The 25,987-nt window shown below is 31.8% G+C and overlaps 2 protein-coding genes across 2 annotated transcripts; one reads left to right on the forward strand and one right to left on the reverse strand.

Annotated features, from left to right (window-relative positions):
• Positions 1-3,929: 3,929 nt before the first annotated feature.
• On the forward strand, positions 3,930-12,586 carry LOTGIDRAFT_113379 (hypothetical protein; the record flags this gene model as incomplete). The annotated part of the gene is made up of 10 exons (XM_009051532.1): positions 3,930-4,115; positions 4,436-4,589; positions 5,550-5,767; positions 6,343-6,492; positions 9,970-10,084; positions 10,478-10,584; positions 10,724-10,916; positions 11,079-11,336; positions 11,785-11,971; positions 12,457-12,586. The coding sequence occupies 10 exons, from the start codon at positions 3,930-3,932 to the stop codon at positions 12,584-12,586; spliced, it is 1,698 nt and encodes a 565-aa protein (XP_009049780.1).
• A 3,368-nt stretch (positions 12,587-15,954) lies between these two features.
• LOTGIDRAFT_113686 (hypothetical protein) lies at positions 15,955-21,475 on the reverse strand (the record flags this gene model as incomplete). The annotated part of the gene is made up of 7 exons (XM_009051533.1): positions 15,955-16,063; positions 16,398-16,497; positions 17,036-17,208; positions 17,459-17,598; positions 18,586-18,696; positions 19,304-19,444; positions 21,356-21,475. Coding segments are annotated over 7 exons (894 nt in total), but the record flags the coding sequence as incomplete, so codon positions are not given.
• Positions 21,476-25,987: the final 4,512 nt, after the last annotated feature.

The raw sequence follows: 25,987 nt of genomic DNA on the forward strand, positions 1-25,987 counted from the left end.
GTTTTCATTTTATACGCCCACATGAAATGGGGGGCATATATTGGCGTCACCCATGTCCGTCGGTCCGTCCGTCCACAATTGCTTGTAAGCACACTACAAGACACAATTCTTGACGGATTTTGACAAAACTTGGTATGAGTGTTCTTAATCACCCAACAATGAACCCTATTGAAAATCAGAAGACTCGAAAAATATTAAGTATAAGTTATTGCCCTTGTTCTTGAAAACGCGTTCAATTTTTAGCTCGTAAACACTCTAGAAGGGACAATTATTGATGGATTTTGATGAAACTTGGCATGAGTGTTTGTTATCAACCAAGGATGAACCCTATTGAAAATCAAAATAATCAAAAACTATTTAGTATGAGTTATTGCCCTTGTTTTTGAACACGCGTTAAATTTTTAGCTCGTAATCATTTTATATGGCACAATTCTTGAGGGATTTTGATGAAACTTGGTGTGAATGTTCGTACTCACCCAAGGATGAACCCTATTGAAAATCAGAAGAATTGAAAAATATTTTGTATGAGTTATTGCCCTTGTTCTTGAAAAGGCTTTCAAATTTAGCTCTTTAACATTAAAAGGCATGATTCTTGCTGGATTTTGACAAAACTTGGTTTTATTGTTCAGTTTCTCGCTGAAGATTGAATATTTGCCTGTCTAAAGTTTTCACGAGCTAAAGAATTGAACACGTTTTCAAGAACAAGGGAAATAATTCATACTCAATATTATTCAGTATCGCTCTAAAGAGTTCAAAAGAAGTGTATGACTGAAGGTTGAATATTTTATACTGGTGATTGTTACTGTACTACTAAATATTTTTATTCAAAATCAAAACGGCTAGTGGGCGTATATTACCTTGCCTGGCAAGCTATCTTGTAAATACTAAACAAACATATAAACTCTAAATCATCAATGTTTTGTGTTTTTATATGCCACATGAAATGGGGGGCGTAAATTTCCGTCGTCGATCCGTTCGTCTGTACACAATTGCTCATAACACTCTACAAGGCACAATTCATTTCGCCGAAACTTGGTGTGAGTGTTTGTAATCGCCCAAAGATAAACCCTATTGAAAATCAGAAGAATTGAAAAATATGTAGTATGAGGTATTGCCCTTGTTCTTGGAAACTCGTTCAATGTCTGTGTACACTCTAGAAAGTATGAATTTTGAAGAAACTTTTGAAATTGTTTATTATCACCCATGGATGAACCCTATTGAAATTGAAAAAAAAAACAAAAAAATGTTTTATAGGAGTAATTGACCTCGTTCTTGAAAACGCTTTCAAATTTTAGTTCTTTAACACGAAAAGGCACAATTCTTGCCAGATTTTGACAAAAATTGGTTTTTATGCGCCCACATGAAATGGGGGGCGTATATTTTCGTCACCCTGTCCATCCCCCCACAATGGCTCGTAAACACTCTACAAGGCACAATTCTTGATTGATTTCGATGAAACTTGGTATAGTTGTTTGTAATCACCCAATGATGAACCCTATTGAAAATCAGAAAAATCGAAAATATTTAGTATGGGTCATTGCCCTTGTTCTTAAAACACTCGTAAACACTCTAGAAGGCACAATTTCTCACGGATTTTGATGAAACTTGGTGTGAATGGTTGTTATTACCTAAGGATGAACCCTATTTAAAATCAAAAAGATATAGAAATAATTAGTATGAGTTATTGCCCTTGTTCTTGAAAACGTGTTCAATTTTAGCTTGTGAACACTCCAAAAGGCACAATTCTGGACGGATTTTGCCGAAACTTGGTATGAGTGTTTGTAATCACCCAAGGATAAATCCTATTGAAAATCAGAAAAATTGAAATATATTTAGTATGAGATATTGCCCTTGTTCAATTTTTAGCTCGTAAACACTCCAGAAGGCACAAATCTTGACATATGAAACTTGGTATGAGTGTTAGTAATCACACAAGGATGAACCCTGTTGAAAATCAGAATAATCGAAAAATAATTCAAATGAGTTATTGCCCTTGTTCTTGAAAACGCGTTCAATTTTTAGCTCGTAAACACTCTAGAAAGCTCTATTATTGACAGATTTTGATAAAACTTTGTATGATGTATCCTATCTTTCCACATGGAATATTTATTATTTAGCGACCAGGTCCTATTGTTGAAAAATATCCTTTTACATTTTCTACCACCCAAATCTCTACTTTTAAACTAATATATAAAATACAAAATATACCAAGTGCATACTCCCTAATGAAAGAGTAAGAATGTATTATTATAATTTATGGATATAGACTTGTTACATCCATACATTACATCATCCATCCATCATGTTTCTTTGTGATTATTGAGAAGGCATACGAATCCTCTCATAGGGACATTGTCGACAACAGCAAATTAAAGGGACATATTTTAGTCTTGAATATGTAATATATTCTTCAGAAGTACTAGAAATGTACGGAATTGCATATTTCTTTTAAAAATACTTCAGACAAGGAATTTTACTCACTATTTCTATGTAAGTCTCTTTTTATATCACAGAGAAGCTTAAATTGATGAGTCATCATTTTAACATTCAATCACATGGCTTTTAAGGCACAAATTTCGACAGTGAGCTGTTACCACTATTACTGAAAAATTCCCGTATATGAGACTAAAGTATGAACAGTCAAAAAAAAAAAAGGCGCATCTGTTCCTTTAATGAAAAGCAGTAAGGAAATTTTCAAAGAAATTTTTTTTGTGGTTTAGAAAATTAAAAGGTTATTTCCCTTGATTGCAGACTTCTACTTTCATTTTTATAAAATTATGCATTTAATGTTTTGACATCCGGTTTAGTAATATAAACTGGGTGTTTTAATTTTATAACTAAAAAGAATTCTTTATGATGATCAGGAGTGGGCTATGTAATACAACAGATTCAGAACAGATTCATAGTTTCTTGTTTACAAATGTAAAGCCACATTACAATAACTATTAATTGTGACACTGCTTCTGGCCCTCACGGCCTCAGTCATAAATCACATCTTGTCAAGCTAATACGAACTGCATCCTATGCCGTGACTGTCATAGCCACCTTTCTTGTATCATGGAAATTTGCCACCACATAGAGGTATTAAATTGGAACAATCATGTTGAATAGTAAGATTTGTGTCAAAGCAAATAACCAACATTTAAAGCTCAAAAACTCATTCCCTTAGACTGCCTTAGAGAACAGACTTTGTGTATTCTCAATTCGTGGTTACATCAGATGTTGTGAGACCCCCCTTTTTCATAAATCTCAATCCCAAGCCAATCAAATAAGATTTGGATATCAATGACACTGTTCAACGTTGATGGTGATAATATGCTAATTAATGATTAAATATCAATTGATCGTCAAAATTATAATGATTTAGCTAAGTAAAATTATTGTACACGAAAAAAGAATTGCTAGAACTATTCATTCCTTGACCTTCCCAAGTATATGCACAGCGTTTGGCAGAATTCAAGTCTCGATTTTCCCAATTCAGAGAGTTCAGATTTCGGAATTTTAAGCACATTGGGTATCTAAGCTTTGTACATTGTTAGTTAAAAATTTAGAAATTTCTGTATCGCTAGCAAAATTTTAGGTCTATATATTTTGTTAATCTATATTCATTTCAAATCATTTAAAGTAAAATTTTCAAAAGCCTTTTTTTTTAAAAAGATCTTCAGATCTATTTGCTGGTCTATCATTAGTTTTTGATCATGAGTATTAGGCCTACTCTAAGAATAAAGTGTCCACATTACCGTGCTTACCTACAAGAGCAGTAAATTCATGTTATTTAGTAGACATAGTTAAAGATTAATAGAGATTAATAGAGATGGAAGTATTTGTGTTTTTCATTTCAGGTATCTTGTATTCTGAAGATTAGGAGAGATGATTCTAATCTATTAAAACTTTGGTGAAAATAAGGTTGAAATACAAGGCATTTGAAAATGGCCGGTGATCGTCAAATTTTCACTGATAGCCATGCTAAATCTATTCTTACTAGTATGAATAATTTAAGAAAAATAAATACTTTATGTGACGTGACATTGATAGTACAGAATCAGTGTTTTTCAGCCCACAGAATAGTTCTAGCAGCTTGTAGTGACTATTTTTGTGCTATGTTTACCAATAAAGTGAGTTGGATTATTTGGAATTGAAATAAAAAGAAAGATCCTTATCCATGTTAAAATTTTCATGGTAGTTTGCGACAATTAAGAGTATTTTTATCTATTAGGGAGTTTACAATAACAAAATGTTAAACAATGGAAACAACAAAGCTATTGATTGGTTAAATGATCTGTGAATCAGAACATGACATGCATAAGAATTTTGTCAGATCATGGAATGTAAGTAGAGTCAAACACAGAAAAACACAAAACAAGACATCCAGACTTGTGTTGTAATCAGATTGGATGGAACAACTTTCTAATCTCTATACATTATTTAATTGTAGATGAAAGAAAGAGATAAGTCTATAATAGAACTACATGATATATCAGCTCCTGTTTTAGAAGTTTTATTAGATTTTGTTTATACTGAAACAGTTAATGTTAGTGTCGAAAATGTTCAAGAATTACTTCCAGCAGCTTGTCTTCTTCAACTTACAGGTAGACGTCTGGGCTATTTGCAAGAGAAGTACCTGCAATTATTTGAAGCCTTTCGTTTAGTCACCATAGTCTAATGGTCATGGATATAGAGAAAATGTCTAGCTTTATTGTTGATCAATGTTCCCAACTAGACCATGACTTACCAGAATTGTTCAGTTTTCGGTGTCTGCTAAGTTATAAGGAACTGTTTGTATTTATCTATCACTTGGTGTGAGTGTATGTAATCACCAAAGGATGAACCCTATCAGAAATCAGAAAAATCGAAAAATATTTAGTATCAGTTATTGCCCTTGTTCTTAAAAACACGTCCAAGTTTTAGCCTGTAAACATTCTAGAAAGAACAATTCTTGACAGATTTTGATGAAACTTGGTAATATTATTCAGTATCGACTCAAAAAGTTCAAAAGAAATGTATGACTGAAGGTTGAATGTTTCATACTGGTGATTTTTACTGTACTGCCAAATATTTAACATCAAAGCTGTCAATGGGGATATATTACCTTGTGTTGCCTATCTTAAAGGGATAGGTTCGCCATTTTAGGGAGTTGTTTTTGGTCTTGAATATATTGAAGTACTAAAAATGCATGAAAATAGGATTATTTATCTTTCTATATACGGTATAATCTAAAGAAAAGATGTGTGTCATTTTAATTTTCAAATGCGGATAATTCTGGACAGACATAGATTTGAAGGTTCAAATTTGGACTGTGAGCTATGAACACTATTACTGATCAGCTTAGCAGAAAAAATTCCAGTTTATGAGACTATGGTACGATTGGTCAAACGTATGGTGAATAGGTCCCTTTAATGAAAAATACAGAGATTTGTTGCTAACATTATCTAAAAGATTTTCTTATACACAACAGCTCAAAGCAAAATACCAAACAAGATAACCCAATTAAAATGAATGTGTGAAATCTGCTTGTTGTGATTAATAAAGACTAATTCCATATTTTAAAGGTGTTAAAGAAGCTTGTTGTACATTCCTAGAGAAACAGTTAGATTCAAGTAACTGTCTTGGTATTAAAATCTTTTCTGAAAGTCATTCATGTGATTCATTATGCCAAGCAGCTGAGTCTTACAGTCTACGCCATTTTGAAGATGTGGTTACTCAAGATGAATTTAAAAGCCTGTCAATTGATGAATTAGAAAGATTAATTAGTAGTGATGAGCTACAGGTAATGTTCAAGATGTAATTTTTACTTTAAAAAAAACAAATCAAATTCTTTGACAAAAAAAGTGCACAAGAAATGCCGTCCAGGATTCTACAATGTGATACTTCCTTAGAGAAAAGTATTTGCTCTCTAAAAGCATCAGAAAAATGCTTTTAGTGAATTTCCAAAATAAAAGATAGATTGATTAGTTTGAAAAATAGCTTGTCATTCAAGGTAACATACGCTCACTGGCAGTATCCGAAATGATCAGAATATCTAGTTAACAAAATATAAATTTTGTAATATTCAAGATCTTCAAAAAAAACTGATTTGTAGTTTAAAAACTCTTCAATTGTCTTTTTTAAATAATAGCAATAGCAATAACCCAGAAATATTGATTTATCACACTCCTCTAATGTCTTAAATTTTCAAAGATTAGAGCTATTTTGATGATAATAAGATGATAAAACTGATGATTATTTGACTTTTACATAACTTAAACCTGAGAAAGAAACTTTTGGATATTTTGTTGGCTTTACTGCATCCTGATAATTGTGAACTGGCAATAGCAACCATATACTGATTATTTCTTTGTTAAGGTCAATAGTGAAGAACCTGTCTTTGAGGCCGTGATTACTTGGGTAAAATTCAATGAGGTAGAAAGGGTTCCTTACCTATCCAACCTATTACAATTTGTACGATTACCATTACTGTCAGCTAGATATATTACTGATTATATAGATAATGAGGTGGGTAGATCTATATATCATTACTGTCAGCTAGATATATTATTGATTATATAGATACTGAGGTAGGTAGATCTATATATCATTACTGTCAGCTAGATATATTACTGATTATATAGATAATGAGGTGGGTAGATCTATATATCATTACTGTCAGCTAGATATATTATTGATTATATAGATGAGGTAGGTAGATCTATATATCATTGTTTCCATATGTCAGATAAATAGATAACTGATAATATAGATAATGAGGTAGGTAGATCTATAACATTGTTTGCCATTACTGTCAGCTAGATATATTATTGATTATATAGATACTGAGGTAGGTAGATCTATATATCATTACTGTCAGCTAGATATATTATTGATTATATAGATACTGAGGTAGGTAGATCTATAACATTGTTTGCCATTACTGTCAGTCATATATATTACCGATTATATAAGTAATGAGGTAGGTAGATCTATATATCATTGTTTGCCATTACTGTCAGCTAGATATATTACTGATTATATAGATAATGAGGTAGGTAGATCTATATATCATTGTTTGCCATTACTGTCAGCTAGATATATTATTGATTATATAGGTAATGAGGTAGGTAGATCTATATATCATTACTGTCAGTTAGATATATTACTGATTATATAAATGAGGTAGGTAGATCTATATATCATTGTTTGCCATTACTGTCTGCTAGATATATTACCAATTATATAGATACTGAGGTAGGTAGATCTATATATCATTGTGTGCCATTACTGTCAGCTAGATATATCACTGATTATATAGATACTGAGGTAGGTAGATCTATATATCATTGTTTGCCATTACTGTCAATATAGCCTCTGGGACTATGTTGTGTACTTTTACACAGATTTCGGCCTTGTCAATACATCAATGATGAATGAGGTTTATTAACAGTTATAATAATCACAGTACAATACAGTGGTCAGTAGTAGTTATTGGTCTATGGTAGATGATAATAATAGGAATAACATATCTAAGAACTGATGATACGGATGATGATGTGATATGATGATTGACTAAAAAGACAATAATAAAATTCTTAATTAGACTTTAACTTTATCAATAACTTGTCTTATGACTGGTGGGGTGGGTAACGCCTGATTGCTGGCATATGATTGACTAGGATGACTTTGACTAGATGTATGCTCCTACTATAAAATTACAATTAAACCCAAACTTGCAGTCTATGTAACTCTTACAATAACATAATTGTCTTTCTTAGTTTCATGCCATAATAAAATGATAGGGCTGTCTGCTTTTTAGGATATGGGTCTAATCCAAGCTGTTTTATGCTCATTTCTGCTCAAGTCCATGCAAAAATAGCCTAAGCATAGTCTAAACTTAAATTACAGATATCAACTTAATTAACAAACCATATTATGAGCCTATCAGTTTTCTTTGAGGACATCAAAACTTGACTTTAACTTTCTTTGACTTTGGAACTTTCTAGACTAAAAACTTTTCACAGGAAAAGGAAGTAGACTAAAACTTCCAGCAAATAAATATTTAAACAATACTAGATTAACCAGCCTCTAATGGACTATATGCCTACTATCCACTGTGCTATTAGAAGTGTGTTATGTTGGTTATAATGCTTTGACTATTGATTAACTATTAAAGATGCATATTTGACCTAACAGTCAGCTAGATATATTACTGATTATATAGATACTGAGGTAGGTAGATCTATATATCGTTGTTTGCCATTACTGTCAGCTAGATATATTATTGATTATATAGATAATGAGGTAGGTAGATCTATATATCATTGTTTGCCATTACTGTCAGCTAGATATATTTCTGATTACATAGATAATGAGGTAGGAAGATCTATATCATTGTTTGCCATTACTGTCAGCTAGATATATTACCGATTATATAGATAATGAGGTAGGTAGATCTATATATCATTGTTTGCCATTACTGTCAGCTAGATATATTACTTATTATATAGATAATGAGGTAGGTAGATCTATGTATCATTACTGTCAGCTAGATATATTACTGATCATATAGATAATGAGGTAGGTAGATCTATATCATTGTTTGCCATTACTCCCAGCTAGATATATTACTGATTATATAGATAATGAGGTAGAATGTGCCACTCCTCTCAGCTAGATATATTACTGATTACATATGAGGTAGGTAGATCTATATATCATTGTTTGCCATTATCACAGCTAGATATACTGATTATATAAATAATGAGGTAGGTAGATCTATATCTTTGTTTCCAATTACTGTCAGCTAGATATATTACTGATTATATAGATAATGAGGTAGGTAGATCTATATATCATTACTGTCTGCTAGATATATTACTGATTATATAGATACTGAGGTAGGTAGATCTATATCATTGTTTGCCATTACTGTCAGCTAGATATATTATTGATTATATAGATAATGAGGTAGGTAGATCTATATATCATTGTTTGCCATTATCACAGCTATATATACTGATTATATAAATAATGAGGTAGGTAGATCTATATCTTTGTTTCCAATTACTGTCAGCTAGATATATTACTGATTATATAGATAATGAGGTAGGTAGATCTATATATCATTACTGTCTGCTAGATATATTACTGATTATATAGATACTGAGGTAGGTAGATCTATATCATTGTTTGCCATTACTGTCAGCTAGATATATTATTGATTATATAGATAATGAGGCAGGTAGATCTATATATCATTGTTTGCCATTATCACAGCTAGATATACTGATTATACAAATAATGAGGTAGGTAGATCTATATCTTTGTTTCCAATTACTGTCAGCTAGATATATTATTGATTATATAGATACTGAAGTAGGTAGATCTATATATCATTACTGTCAGCTAGATATATTACTGATTATATAGATGAGGTAGGTAGGTCTATATATCATTACTGTCAGCTAGATATATTACTGATTATATAGATAATGAGGTGGGCAGATCTATATATCATTACTGTCAGCTAGATATATTACTGATTATATAGATGAGGTAGGTCAGTCTATATATCATTACTGTCAGCTAGATATATTACTGATTATATAAATGAGGTAGGTAGATCTATATATCATTACTGTCAGCTAGATATATTACTGATTATATAAATGAGGTAGGTAGATCTATATATCATTACTGTCAGCTAGATATATTACTGATTATATAAATGAGGTAGGTAGATCTATATATCATTGTTTCCATATGTCAGATAAATAGATAACTGATAATATAGATAATGATGGAGATTTTTATCAGCAAGATATATTGGTAATAATTCTTGACATTGGACATAGGTCTTTTATCTAGGAAGTATATGGTCATCATGTTTTCATTCACTAAAAGATTAGAATTAGCATTTAATATTTTTACATTGCATCTTTGAAGAAGAAAGCACTGCACTCCAGCTCCTCAAAAGAAATCAATATTTTTTCATTACAGGCTTTAGTGAAGTCATGTCATAAATGCAGAGATTTAGTGGATGAGGCCAAAAAGTTTCATCTGAGACCAGATTTACGTGGACAAATGAATGGACCAAGAATGAAAACCAGAATAGGTCAGATACTGATGATATGTCTAGCATTTGGAAAATAAAACTCACAAGGGGATAACTTTTAAAAGCTTCTAGTTTATGTTTCTAAATTCTGTGGATGACCAGCCACACACTAACGTAATATATACCTGAGCAGCCGGTATACCGGCCGTTGCTAAGTGTCGTCATACAACGTTACTGTCATACGCTTTTACTTTTATTACTTGGAGTTCAGGGTATATTTCATTTACACTCAGGGTTCAAAGGGTTAAAGGTCAATGAAGACTTAATCCAACTCGCTTGTAAATTTGACTATTGAAGATTAGAAAAATCCATGCAGCTATGCATTGAAACTTAATTGCTCAAACTATGCTTAAATTTTTCACATTTGATCTTATGTCTAAATTGCTTCAACAGGTACTGATGATATATTAGTTGTTGTTGGGGGCTTCGGTTCACACCAGAATCTAGTTGATACTGTGGAACAGTATAATCCAAGAACTCAATCTTGGAGCAGACTGCCTGTAAGTATCATCTATTAATACCCCCAGTCATTCACTAATTATGGAATACCTTGTAATAATGTCTGTAGCTATTCTAGATACTGATATTTTAAGCCATATTCTGTGTATGGTTTTGTGCAATGATTTTATTTGTTAACAGGATTTAACCAAGAGAAGACGGTATGTGTCATCAGCCTCAGTAAATGGTTGTGTCTATATATTTGGAGGTTATGATGGTCAATCTAGATTGAATACAGTAGAATGTCTAGACATCTCAGATGAGAAGCCTATGTGGGTGACTGTAACCAATATGAATCACAGAAGGGGTTTGGCTGGTGTTTGTGTGTATAGAGGTATTAATATCACTAGTTTTCTCATTGTGGTGTTTTATGCAGTAACCTTGCTCCTGACTTTTGGCATTCTTAAGTTAAATCTGAATCTTGAATCTGAAAATTTATGATATATCACATGTGACTTAGTACATATACTAATTTTGCTAAATCTGAAACATTTAGATCATATCTATGTATGTGGTGGTTTCGATGGATATTCTCGTCATACCAGTATGGAGAGATATAATCCAGCAACAAACCAGTGGACAATGTTAAGTGGTATGGCTAAAGGTAGAGAAGGAGCAGGACTGGTAGAAGCTGGTGATATGATCTACTGTATTGGAGGATATGATGGCATTCATTTATTACATTCAGCTGAAAGATATGATCCACAAACAGAACAATGGTCTACAATATCTCCAATGTCTACACAACGATCTGGTATGTATTTTGTATCAAATGTTCATAGTAATGACTATGGCTATAGAGAACAAAGTAGTTTTGATTGTGTCATTAACTACCTTGTATGTAGCAGTTGCTCAATATATTATTTAAGTATATAATTTACAAGTTGCTTTTTGAAATATATAAGATTATCTTATATATTGTTTACTTTTATAGGTGCTGGTGTTGCTGTTGTTCATAATATATGTTCTATCTAATTGTTTATGTTTATAGGTGCTGATATTGCAGTTGTTTATAATACTATCTATGTATATTGTTTATAGGTGCTGGTGTTGCTGTTGTTTATGATAATATTTATGTATATTGTTTATGTTTATTGGTGCTGGTGCTGCTGTTGTTTATAATATTATCTACATATATTGTCTGTTTATAGGTGCTGGTGTTGCAGTTGTTTATAATCTATGTATATTGTTTATGTTTATAGGTGCTGGTGTTTCTGTTGTGAATGATATTATTTATGTTTGTGGTGGCTATGATGGTAATGAACACCTGTCAACAGTTGAATGTTATAATACGAACACTGGACATTGGACATCATTACAGCACATGATAGTACCAAGATGCTATGTTGGAGCGTGTGTTTTGCAGGGAAATCTGATGGTTGTTGCTGGGTATGTTTCACTAAAATAACTTACACATATAATAATGAGTATTAGCAAAACAGTTGCAATACATGACACTTTTTTACAATAAATCCATAAAAAGGTTACAAGGTTGATGACATCATAATATTAGTAATAACTGCACTTGAAGGTTACCAATTTACATACAAGAAGGACTGGATGATAGGAGCCAATTCTAAATTGAATATTATGTAATCTAATAGACATCATAACTGAACACGCTAGTAATAATTAACACACCTATCAATCATGTTAACAGAACTTGTGGTATACAAATTATTGTCATATTTATGTGGTATATATAAGAACGAACAAATATGCTACCAAATGTGATTATATAGAAAAGAAAGAAAAAATTTAAGCTATGGACCAAGAAATGTTTTTTTCTCATAATCTGTAACAGATTGTAAGTCTGCCAGAGCTATACAAATGTGGCAATGACTGACACATTATTAATTTTTGTTTGTTTACAGATATGATGGCAATCTGTTATTAAATTCTGTAGAACTGTATAATCCATTGATTGAAACCTGGGAGGTTTTAGATGGTAGTATGGCTACACCAAGATGTGATGCTGGAGTGTGTGTGGTCCGTGTACCATAAAAGAGGGGTTGCCTAGCAAGATACGCCCACTTTCCTCATACATTTTCAGTACATCAAGGGCAGTCACTAATCTGAGTCAAATCATACCAAAAATCTAATTTGTGCAAGATATTGTTGACTTAAACAAAGACACATTATTTAATAAAATTCTGACATAAACTGTCACCTCTATCGCTAACAAATTTTGATGAGTTTTTACTAAGTCATGGGCAATAACTCAAATTCTGTTGATCGAAAAATTGTCAAATTCAATCTTGACTAAGATCTCATCATTATAAATGATCATACCAAATTTCATTTAAATCAGATGAAAACTGTACTCTCTATTGTGTTCACAAACAAATTTTGACGCGTTTTTCATAAATCAAGGGCAATTACTCAAAAACCGTTCATCGAAAAATGGTGAATATTGAACTTGTCCAAGATCTCACCAATATAAATGATCATACCAAATTTCATTCGAATCAGATGAAAACTAGTCTCTATCGCGTTCACAAGCTAATTGTGGACAGACGGACGTACGGACATGGGTGACGACAATATACGTCCACATTATAATGTGGGCATATAAAAACAAGTATATGCTGGTCATTTTCAATAATTTATATCAACTTATGTCTTCCACCAGGCTTTTTATTTTTTAGTAATGCCCTTGTGTGTATGTTAGTCTATGCTGTTTCTACCTATTGTCTTGCCGTCTGTTTATGGACCTATTTTATATTCATAATGCTAAACAATATAAAACATTGTATTGCTGTGAGTAATATTAATTGATTTGTTTCAATATTATATTCCTTACGGCAGTTGATGTAGATAACTGAATTCTTATGGATTACAATATCTTTGAAGTGAAAACATTGCTAAAATTGAACTCAATATGTTTCAATAATAATTTCGTGATTTAAATTAGATTAGTCCAGCCAATTAGAATAAGAATATAAAACAATGAAACCATTATTAAGTATACAATCTAAGTATTAAGATGTACTACAAAACTACTTTGGGAAAATAGAAATACACAAACTATCGTCCCCAAGCAACTGAAAAATCCATGAAATTTGGTGACAAGAAAATAAATGATTTCCCAGTATCTTTAGTAAGATTATGATGTATATATTATATTGGATCTTCTACTTATATCAGTAAAATGAAGAGGTTCAGCATTGGTTGCCAGATTTAAATTTTGTAAGTCAGAGTTTTATACTGATGTTTGTTGCAGCATGTATTGTTAATGATGCTTAAAAGGGCTATGTTTAGTTTTTTTTTATGATGGGTCATTAAAGTGTGAATTCTCCCAAAAAATTTAGCAGTTAGTATATCACAATCGACTCTACATTTCTTTCAGTTAAGTAATAAGTAATAAAATGTAAATATATTATTGTTTTTGATTTTACCAGAAGATGGGTAATCAATCACCATTACATACATTCCCGAAATATAAGACTATTTGACAGAATACAGCTGAGCAATTAATAAGTGTATTACTGAATGAATCGTTAAAGAGGCTTTATAAATTTTTTAAGTGTATCGTGGACACATCACCACATTGCACCCTTCCAATTTTTAATCAGACATCTGTGGTTCCTGCAATTCCACTAAAACTCTTGATTGAAATTGCAATTGGCGTAAATGGATCAATATTCTCAAAACACATAAAAAATTTAGAAAACCTCTTTACAATCCCTTTAATGAAACAATTACTGAATAGAAGATACTGGTTATCCAGACCTCATTGGCATATATGGATATAGGAGTGGTCAGTGCACACAAAACAATGGGAACTTGCACTTTAATATCTGAATATGTATCATACACAGTGCAATACAGCACATGTTGATGCAATTATCCTAGAAAAAATACAGATTAAAATATAATATTTTAATTGCTTGATGTATAATATAACAAGAAAACAACAATGGCACCAGTATTTAAAATATACAGTATATCAACTGATAAATATTTATCAAAATTCCGTAAATTTTTACCAAAATGCCATCATGATGGATTGTTTGAACAAGAAGTTGACAAGCAAGTATGCCCACTTTTAAAATTTTTTATATATCAAGGGCTGTAACTCAGGAAATATTTGCCAGATCATACTCAAATTTAAACCTGTCCAAAATCATGAGGATATAAACATACACACAATCTTACATTTACAAGCCACTTTAAACATATTTTAGATAAATCAAGGGTTGTAACTAAGGTAAACTTGTCAAATATTTTATAAAAATCTTACTCAAACTGTGGCCTCCATAGCTTCAAGAAGCCAGACAGACGGACCTACAAACAGTGGTGACAACAATTAACATCCACATTACATTAGAAATTATTTCTTAGCAGCTTTCACTAAACATAACGATCATACCAAATCAGATTCAACCAAATCATTTTAAACCTATGCTGTTCAACACATTCAACTAGTTATTTTGAGGAATTTGGCAAGGCCAAGGAGATTCATACAAAGTACAACATACTATTTGAATACCAAATATCACCATAATCTACTCATCGACTTCAAAAGCCAATTTCAATGTATTTTGAGAACAATAACTCTTAATTCCATACGCCAAAAATCATGAAAGTAAAATTTTCCACAAACAAGTTTCATCAATAACCCAAAAAAAACCCAAAAAACTGTCGAGTTTACATCCATAATGTGGGACTATGAAAAAGACAACATTTGGTGTGACTTGAACACATACAAGTGAAACTGTAGATTTATTGTCAAGTCACAAAGTAAATACAAAAATGACATCAATTTCATATATAATTTCCACACAATCACCTTAACCAACATATCCAAGATTTAACAAAAGAAAACATATTCTAGACTGATCTATCCTTGTAGTTAAAACCTACTTTTATACAACAGTCTTGGTTAAGATTTTCATATCAATTGTATTTTTCCTGGAATCCCTAACCCTAATAAATAAGTAAACCCTCCACCTAATAAATTAAAAATCTATCTTCTCAATTTAACTCGAGATACTTATGTCAGTTTCAAGAATTCTTCTTTATAAATTAAATTATATCTTTTTGATTTTATTAAGTTACACCAGGGAAACTAGTTTGATTGTAGCTTCTTAATAAGATGTGTTAGTTGTGGAAAATATTTTTATTGATGCAAGATCTTAAAGGCTAGATGTTGACACTGCAACAATTTAAAGGTTGACATTAGATGGCAATTGGAATACACTGTTTGTTAAAAGTTTTATTCATAAGTTGATTTATAAAAGGTTTTCTGACCATCATGATAAAACTTTGCAAGACATTGTCAATAAATAGCTCCATGTATCACTAATAACAGAGGTATTGACCTGATTTTAAATAACAATATATATAAGTAAAACAATAATCATACATTATCAAATAATAATGTGAATTATTTTATAACAACCCCACACTACAAGTCCTAATACACTCAGTTTAATACTAGATTTGACTATACGAGATATAGCAGAAGGTTCTGGTATTCTGAAATGATAAAAATAATACAATGTTAATCCAGATTGGAGAATTGATCACACCTGAACTCATCCTACAATACTTTATTGATTTATTTATCTCCTTCAACAACTTATATAAATCCATTCTAATCATCATTTTTGTCTGAAGGCTTAACTGATGAATCTGAGGATGTTACAAAATAACATGAAGTTATTTGTTCAAAATAAGAACAACAAACCATTCTGATTACATTAGTTGCTGATTTTAATGTAGTTTAAGAAGTATAACAATCTATAGATAATAATACATTGACATCCACAATAATGTTCTGAAACTTTATGATATAAATACGATAGCCTACGTTATAATATCGGCAATATTTTGTTCTTTAGACCAATTAGCCACTATTCCAGGTACATGACCAATACCAACAACACCAACTACTACTGATGGTATTAGCCCTAAATATCAAATATCAGTAGTATAAAAATCATGACCCCTGAAGTTGGGTACTTCAGATGAGTTTTTCAATACATGTACCACTGTATATCTTTAAATTTGAAATTGTAAAACAGGAATGCTATAGGGTTGCAATCAAATTTTTTAGAGCAAATTTTTCATACACCAACAATGACAATATTTGGATGATCCCATTTTGAATAATTGACTTATCAAGAGTTTTCATTTGATTTGTAAGTTGGTATTCTTATGCTGACTGAAAGGAACTCAGAGAATGTTTTGATAGTATCAGAGTTATTTCCCTCTATTGGCTGCAGGTCTGTTTGTCTAAAACTTTTGTAAGTATGTTTGAATCTTGATATTTGGATTGATAAGATCTTGGATGAGTTTGAGAATTGAGGATTCAATTAACAGTGTGGTTCTGGACAAAATCTCTATGGTACGGAGATGTTTCGGAAACTCATAAGGAAAGCTAGTATATGAATAGGAATGGTTCAGATTAAGTAAAAATCTATATAATATGAAACATATATCACTTACCATTAGCAGATGGAGATTCAAGCATGGGTCGAGCAGCAAATTTTAATGAGTGGGTTAGGAAAATGTCTCTTTCATCAACGAAAACACGACTTAATGCTGGAAATTCACCAGTCATTTCTTTCAACATTTGTTCTAATAAATCTTTTTGTTTACATTTCTCTACTTCTTCTTTACTGTCAATATAGAATCAAAAAATTTTTATAGATTAGATTCAATCATTTCTCTCACTCAAATACGGTTAAGTTGTCAAAAGGAAAATAATTTTAGGTTTTCCATTTTTACTGATACAGTCCTGGACTTGTTTAATCAATATCAACAGAAGGTAAAATTAACTTTGGTTATGAATTTGTTTTTTTAAATCGTATTACTATGAGCTTCATGTTACTTTACTTCTGGCCATGGATTTCTCAGAAAAGGACATACCTGATGGGTTCTTTGGACGTAATAATATACCAAGCTAAACTAAGTTTCTGCCAGAATGATAAAGAACCTAAGGCACGTTTTAATGTTATTTGAATAGGACGATCTCCTAAGTGCATTCTACAACCAGGAACTCTTTGAGCCTAGATAAAAATAATAAAAACAAATATATACACTAAATAATTTAAGATTTCACTTTACTAACCGTGTGTGGCTGTTCTGGCATATTTTCCTCATTGTGTGGCAGGCACCAGTCTTCATAAGCTTAAACAAGTGGTTGACTAGCAAGATACGCCCACTTTCCTGATACATTTTCAGTATATCAAGGGCAGTCACTAATCTGAGTCAAATCATACCAAAAATCTAATTTGTGCAAGATATAGTTGATTTAAAGATGGGTTCCCTTTTTTTTCATTTACGAAAATGGAAATGCTAATACTTATATGAATAGAGAGTGGAGGTGTTTTCTAATGACTGGGAAAATACTAGTTTGTCTCACATGAGAATTACCATTCCAATGAGTGGCCGATCAAGAAAGGTCAAAAAGTATTTTTTTCGTTTATCCAAGCTGTATATACATGGACATTTAGGTTATGTTAGGTTAAAACTCTTAATTACATGAGAACATAATAAGAAGATAATGATATGATTAAGAATACATGATAATTCATTAGAAACACCAATTAATCACATAGATTGCTTAATTTGACACCTATCTTTTAATCAAACACAAAAACTTTAATAAAATTCTGACATAAACTGTCACCTCTATCACGTTAACAAACCAACAAATTTTGATGCATTTTAACGAAGTCAAGTGCTATAACTCAAATTCCGTTGATCGCAAAATCAATCTTGACTAATGATTACACCAAATTTCATTTAAATTGGATGAAAACTGTAGTCTCTTTTGCTTTCACAAACAAATTTTGACACGTTTTTCCTAAGTCAAGGGCAATTACTCAAAACATTATTGATTATTCGATTATTATTATAATGTGGGCATAAAAAAATGCAGAATAGTAGGACATGTTACTTGCATTTCATTCCATTTATCAGGTTTCCCAAAATTTGTAAATTGAAAGATATCAATTTGAGGGAATGATCAATAAATACAAGGTCATACTAACCTCAATAAATGCTCTCCTAAACTCACCACCAGGTGCCATTCCAAGTTCTTTAGTTAAATGTGCTGACATACTTAATAATAATAGATGCATTACACCTTGAACAACTCCACTCTAAAATGATAATGTTAAGAATAACTCAACATGAAGTTAAAAGTAATGCTGAGAAAAATAGAACAAAAAATTAGGTCTTTTGATAAGAGTGGTGGATCACATCCAAATATGCCCACTTTGGCATGGTGAAACCAGAAACTTTCTCACTTTATCTTTAATAATCTAAGTCATATTCATTTTATAAAAAATCAGATTGAAAACTAAAGAATTTTTAGAATACAAGATAACAGGGGGTAATATTGCAGGTAAATGATGCTCAAAATCTTCGTTCAAGGTTATGATACACATAGATCCATTAACTTTTATCAAAGTAATTTTCAATATTTGAGATTACAGGGGTTAATATCTCAGAGGTTAATGTTCGGAAAAACTCTGGATTTTAGAGCATTTACAGGGAAATGTGATGGATTGACAGGCAGAAAGACATGCATGAAGAATAAAGATGTTTTACATCCTTAATTATTTTAACTATTTTATATGCCAACTTTATCTTCAAACTAACTAACTAAGGTACCTAATTGGCCATATTCTATATATATTGTAGATTTAATTATTATTTTAGTTTATAATTACTCTATAAAACAAACCATATACAATATACATGTACCTGTTTTATGGCTAAACGTATTTTGTCCATGTTTATATTTTTAGCTTCTTCTAACAGAGTATTTTCATCTAACTCTAAAATATTCATTCTGCTTTTACATAATTCTAACATAACAACATCTGGTTGGGTGGCATTTATAACCTAAAAACAACAAAATAAATAAATAACACAAATAAAATCATGAGGACATTGAATAAAAATCAAAGATAGTAGGTCAAATCTGAATATGTCCAGCTACGCACGGGATTGTTGAAACAAGAAACTTTTCCTGCCATTGTAATAGCGTAATTGACTAAGTCTACATTGAATATTGAAGCTTATTGTTTGTAAAGTAAAGATAGTAGACCACAGCCATATACGCCCACCACGGCATGCAGATAGTAAAAACGAAACATCCATTTTAAGTTTCATCAAAATCGGTTGAAAATTAAGATAGCATATTCAAGATTTTGGGGCAAGGGCAATAACTCTGCTTCTAATGGTCGAAAATAGCTCAAATTCGAGCTTGATCATTGTTTTATGAATATGTATACACATACCGAATTTCATTTGATTCCATAAAAAAATCTAGTTTTTTGAGCGTTTACAAGCAAATGTTGACGAACGGATGGACAGAGTGTTTATGAGCAATTGATGCAGATAGAAGCACTTACTGTATAGAGTTTAAAGGGCGATAACTCCTGAAAACTGAGGCCCAAATCTTGAAAAAGCCTTAAATTTAATCAGAAGTAAACTTCACTTTCTCAAACCTTTCGATTTAGGTCCAATAACATCCATTTTAAGTTTCATCAAAATTGGTTGAAAACTAAGAGAGTAATAGCATTATTCAAGATTTTGGGACAAGGGCAATAACTCTGCCTCTAACGGTCGTAAATAGCTCAAATTCGAACTTGATCTTCGTCTTTACACGCCCACATGAAATGTGCGGCGTATATTGCTGTCACCCATGTCCGTCCGTCGGTCCGTCCACAATTGCTCGTAAACACTCTACAAGACACAATTCTTGATGGATTTTGACGAAACTCGTAATCACCCAAGGATGAACCATATTGAAAATCAGAAGAATCGAAAAATATTTTGACGAAACTTGGCATGAGTGTTTGTTATTACCCAAGGATAAACCCTATTGAAAATCAGAAAAATCGAAAAATATTTAGTATGAGTTATTGCCCTTGCTTTTGAAAACGCTTTCAATTTTTAGCCCATAATCACTCTAGAAGGCACAATTCTTGACGGATTATGTTGAAACTTCGTGTGAATGTTCGTAATCACCCAAGGATGAACCCTATTGAAAATCAGAAGAATTGAAAAATATTCAGTATGAGTTATTGCCCTTTTTCTTGAATACGCTTTCAAATTTAGCTCTTAAACACTAAAAGGCGTGATTCTTGCTGGATTTGGTCTTGGTTTTATTGTTCAGTCCCGCGCTGAAGATTAAATATTTGCCTTGTAGAGTTTTCACGAGCTAAAAATTGAACATGTTTTCAAGAACAAAGGCAATAACTCATACTCAATATTATTCAGTGTTATGCTAAAGAGTCAAAAGAAGTGTATGACTGAAGGTTGAATATTTCATACTTGTGATTGTTACTGTACTGCTAAATATTTTTATTCAAAATCAAAGCTGCTAGTGGGCGTATATTACCTTGCCTAGCAAGCTATTTTATGAATATGTATACACATACCCAATTTCATTTGATTCCATCAAAAAATCTAGTTTTTAGAGCGTTTAAAAGCAAATGTTGACAGACGGACAGGGGTGCCAACAATATACGTCCACATAGAGAGATGTGGGCGTATAAAAAAGCAATAAATTTAACAATATTTTAATAAAACTATCAAACATAAACTGAAAGATGCTGTTGGGGTACTAATTTGTTTCGGTTTAAGGCAATTCGTTTTGGACTTGTAGATCAAAATATGCTCAATAATAGTTATCACTCTAGAGATAGCTTGAAAGATTCATTACAAGTAATAAATTTTCTGGTCTATTAGTATCTATCATAGTAAATCTCTTTACTTCATGATATCGCCAACAGTTTTATTTGTTACCTTTGACACATCATTCTGACTATCTATACTAAAATGAGCAGTACCAACAACATAAACTTTACAGCCTTCTGGAGTTTCTAAACACACAGTGGTATCTGGTAATTCAGGATTAGGATCCCTTATTCTAACTGGTAATATTGGTTCTATGTTGTCTTCTATATCTGATTCTTCACCACTTTCATATTCTTCTTCCTCATATTCAAACTCATCATAATCTGACAATAATAGAATGTTAATAATATACTATGACTAGGTAACAAACTGAAGCTGATATCACGTTATATACTCTGGTAATTACTTTGTAAGAGAAAACTTGTACTTCGAAGTTTCAAAATAATTCTTTTGTGACTCTTCTATCCCTTGATCTTTTCTAATACACCTTGTAGAATATAAAATTATCATATAGGCTTACATACTTATCAATGATGCCAAACCTTCTGTGTTTTTTAAAGTAATGGTTTTACTTTTACATTGTTGACATTAGATTGATTTTACTTCAATCTATGTTCTTTTTTTTTTTAAATTATGATTTACCTTCCATATCACAGTACATCTATATTACAGCGATGCAAGTCAGGATGGTGATATAAATACTAGAAATATCAAGTTAAGCACAAGATTTACCCTATTTAAAGTCAGCTTATCATCAAAATTTGAGCCCTGGTAAAGCTAACTTATTCTTTCTAAAGCATTAAATAAGCACATGGTTTGTAGGCTGACATATTTCATTCTGATAAACAATATAGAGATAGAGGTTAGGTCACCTAAGTACAGGTCATGATGAGTAGCTAAAATTGGAGAGGGCATTATTGGTTGGTGTCTTTTAGAATGTGTAGCCTGAATGTCTGAATTGTATAATATCATTACACCCAAATAGCCATGAGTATCAAAAGTATCGATCTTTGAAATTTAAAAAAGTGACTTGTCTTTACAAGATTTATATTTGGAAATATTCATTGATGATGTCACATCTGGTCCAACTTTGTCCGAGCACGGCTGCGACGAAAGATGTCTGGATGTCAGAGGCTATATCAACAAGAAATATCAGAAGAAATAAAGGTAATAAATAAAATGTGAAATTTCTTGTTTGAGGTCTATTTGAAGGAATCATGCTATTTTCGTACAGTTCTAGCGTCTGTCCTTCTGAAGACTATTTACATATATTCTCAAAGCCCAAATCAACAGTTACAGAGCAGTTCTATCAAATCCAAATATTTACCATCTATATCTGGTTCTGTTTGAATATTATCTGGATTCAAAACTACTCCTGAGTTATGAGGTTGATTCTGATCCTGATCATCTTTAGTAAATGCTGTTCTTGTAGATCTACCTGCATTATTTTCATTCTCTTGATCTTCCTTTAAAACTCTCTTTCTTACAGAACCTAAATGAAAGTAAAAAAGCCATTACACAAGTGTTGCTTTTAAGTTGTGTGGTTTCAATGAAGTTGCCAATTATATTAATGTCCCTACACATTATGTAAAAATTGTGTTTCATAGAAAAGGTTGGTTGGCTGATCGAAAATGATAAATATGGCATGTACTAGTACGTGGCATATATAGTAGGCCATACGCATTTAAACGATAGTCACACAAACCCATGAAATGGACACACTTTAACTGCAATAATAGAGAGCTCATCAGTGAAATAACTGAGTAAGATTAATGAACAATTCTGGTTAAAAATGAAACTATAGAATCATATTGATAAGACACGATTTGTTAGAGAAATGAGAAACAAAAAATAGTTCATGCCCGTAGCTATGGGGAGGCAGACCTAGCATAATTTCGTTATTAACAAGCCTTTAATAAGGGATAGACAAAATAATTTTAGAAATAGTGCCTGATATTTCAAATTTAGGGGCCCAAAGAAATCTAATATTGACATTTTTAGTAGCCTATTGATTGAATCAAAAATAATGTCAAGTTGAAATGATGTTTGAAAAAAAGAGAGCAAGCATGATCCCAGCCCTCAAAATTAAATGGTACCGGTTACTTTTTCCAAAGGTGGAATTCGTGACATCTAAAACATATCCAGTCTGATCATAAAATAACTTTCCTGCAACACCCTGATGAAGTATTGAACCAAAATTGACGCTTCCATTTTGACACTCTTCAGATATGGAAAGACTTGTAATAAGTAAACCCGTTATGCAGGCAATAAATGAATGTTTACAGGCCACAGTAGACTTACAAAACCATTTTATGAAACGAAGTTGGAGTTTACATAAGAATTAGATATCCAGTCGCACATGATAATCTACCGACAATAAAAAAGAGAATTCGGAAACGACGTCTACGTTAAATAGACCTATAAAGACCTCACAGATTGAAAGTATAAAATATGAAGACTTCAAGATTTTGTTTTTTTAGTAAAAGTAGGGCTACCGTGAAATTTATCATAAAAGCGAAGTAGAATCTACCGGATGTTTTTATAAAAAGTGTGTCAATTGGGCTTAAAATACACATTATCGGGTGAAAAGAGATCAAATTACCATCTTAATTGGGCAATTAATTAATCAGACAATGATAATATTATTACGTGATGAGATCAACGCGTGTTACCGGCAATCAAGATACAAGTAATGATAGATATTTTGTTGATTTATGGTAGATAATTTGGACTTTGAAAACGGTAGGTCCCGTTAAAATTTGGTCAGGAAAAAAACAAAAAAATCTGTAGAATCTAATTGGGTATCCCGTCGGTAGAGCGGTGGACAACATGCAAAAGCGGTGGAAACCCGATAACATCGGTAGATAACACATGTATGATTATAGACCTAAAAAACATATAGTTTCCAAAGCAATCAAAGCAATTGCAGTATGCATATTCAAGTATTTTCTCTACTTGATTGTCTAGATTGTTCAAAAACCAAAATATAAACTTCCAAATGGATTTTGACTTGTCAAGTCAAGTAAGATGTTTCATTATTTTACTCTACACTTTGAGTTTGACATTTCTAGAGTGAAATTATGTACAGGTACTTGATTTATATACTACGCATGCAAGAGTATTAAATTCTTGTTTATTAGACCTAATGGTGGACCTCAAATCACTAGGTTGAAGGTTTAAAGGCTAGCAGTTCCAAAAGCCAGGGGATAAGGTCTCGTGCCACACTCGGAACTATCAACAGTTCCAGTGAATATTTTACTTTCACTTTCCTTGTATCTAAGGTGTGTCACGAATTTAATTCAACAATTACCATTTTTGAAGAATAAAGCAGTTTAGTGTTGCTCCCCCATTGCCCCTCCGAATATTACCCCCAACCCCATCCCCTACGGAGGTACGTGCCTGGAATAGTTTCAAAATTTTCAAGATATTGGTTAATTTCGTTCATGAAGACGAGCATTTCGGATTATCATTTCCAGCTGTATTCGATTGTCGATGACGATAGTCGACTGTTTCTAATGTCATGTAAAATTTGTGGAAGTCTGGTTCACAGGGCACTGTTATAACACTACCACAAGCAATTTTACAGTGTTTGAGCACCTAAAAAGTAAATTATTGAATATTTTTTTACCTTCATCTGTTGATTCTTCCATTTCTCCAAATACTTCCTGTGTACATAAACTACACGAAAAACAATGACGTAAAACACATAACTGACAATAAAAGTGCGAAAATACCACCAAATTACAGCTGCGTAAAACGGTCGATACTAAAGCGATAGCAGGATATTATGGTAAAATGGAATGACAAATATAGTAAACCGCAATTATTATTTTATATGTTGAGAGGTATTAATAATCAAATTTATTTTTAATTTGGTCAGAATCAAGTGCCTAAAGGATATAAAATGATCTAGAAATATTAAAACAGAACCTAACCCCCCCTCCCCCATAAAAAAAAACATGTTGTTACTCAGAGTTTTACGCTATTCGCTTGTTGATGCGGAACAAAATATTATCCATGAGAAATACGTTTTTAAAACACAAATGGTTTCTGTCACTGAATTAGGGACAAAAAGTCGATTAAAATCAAATACCAAGATTTAACTGAATTAACCAGTAAAGTATGGGCCCGGGTTTTTTCAAAACTAATTTTTAACAGAAAATAATCTTATTATTTTAATTCATAACACATAAATAAATGTAGAGTTTTAATACTGTTACTCCAGATAAGTTTTTGTAGATTCTATGGTGGCTGGAATGGCTGTCAGCCCGAAAAATAAACAAAACATGAAGATGGATTTCCAATTAGTCTAGAAATCATTATATTTTTATGTACCTGCTGTAATGCCCAGAACTTTGTTTGAATTTTAAATAAGCTGATTCACCTCAGTTCCTGAAACGTCGTGAGAAAACTAGGCCTAAAAATATCAGACAGAATCTTAATGTAAACTAAACTAGGTCCAACGACATTCAAAAGTGTTTTTTCCTTTTAACTTTAGATCTTTATCCTAATACGAAACTAGGCCTACGTATATTGTTCTACAGGGAAATAATAACACACACGAACGTAGTTCACAACCATTTTAAATCACTACGTCCAGACCTTTAACGAGTCGAATTTTTGAAAAGGCTTTGATATTTCAAACAAAGCCTCTTTTAACGATCATGTGATTATCAAGAATAAATCCGAAGGATTTAGCACTTAATTACGCGTATCATGGAAGCCCCAAATTTTATATTC

This window comes from Lottia gigantea, assembly GCF_000327385.1.
Source record: "Lottia gigantea unplaced genomic scaffold LOTGIsca_17, whole genome shotgun sequence".
NCBI classification, from domain to species: Eukaryota; Metazoa; Mollusca; class Gastropoda; family Lottiidae; genus Lottia; species Lottia gigantea.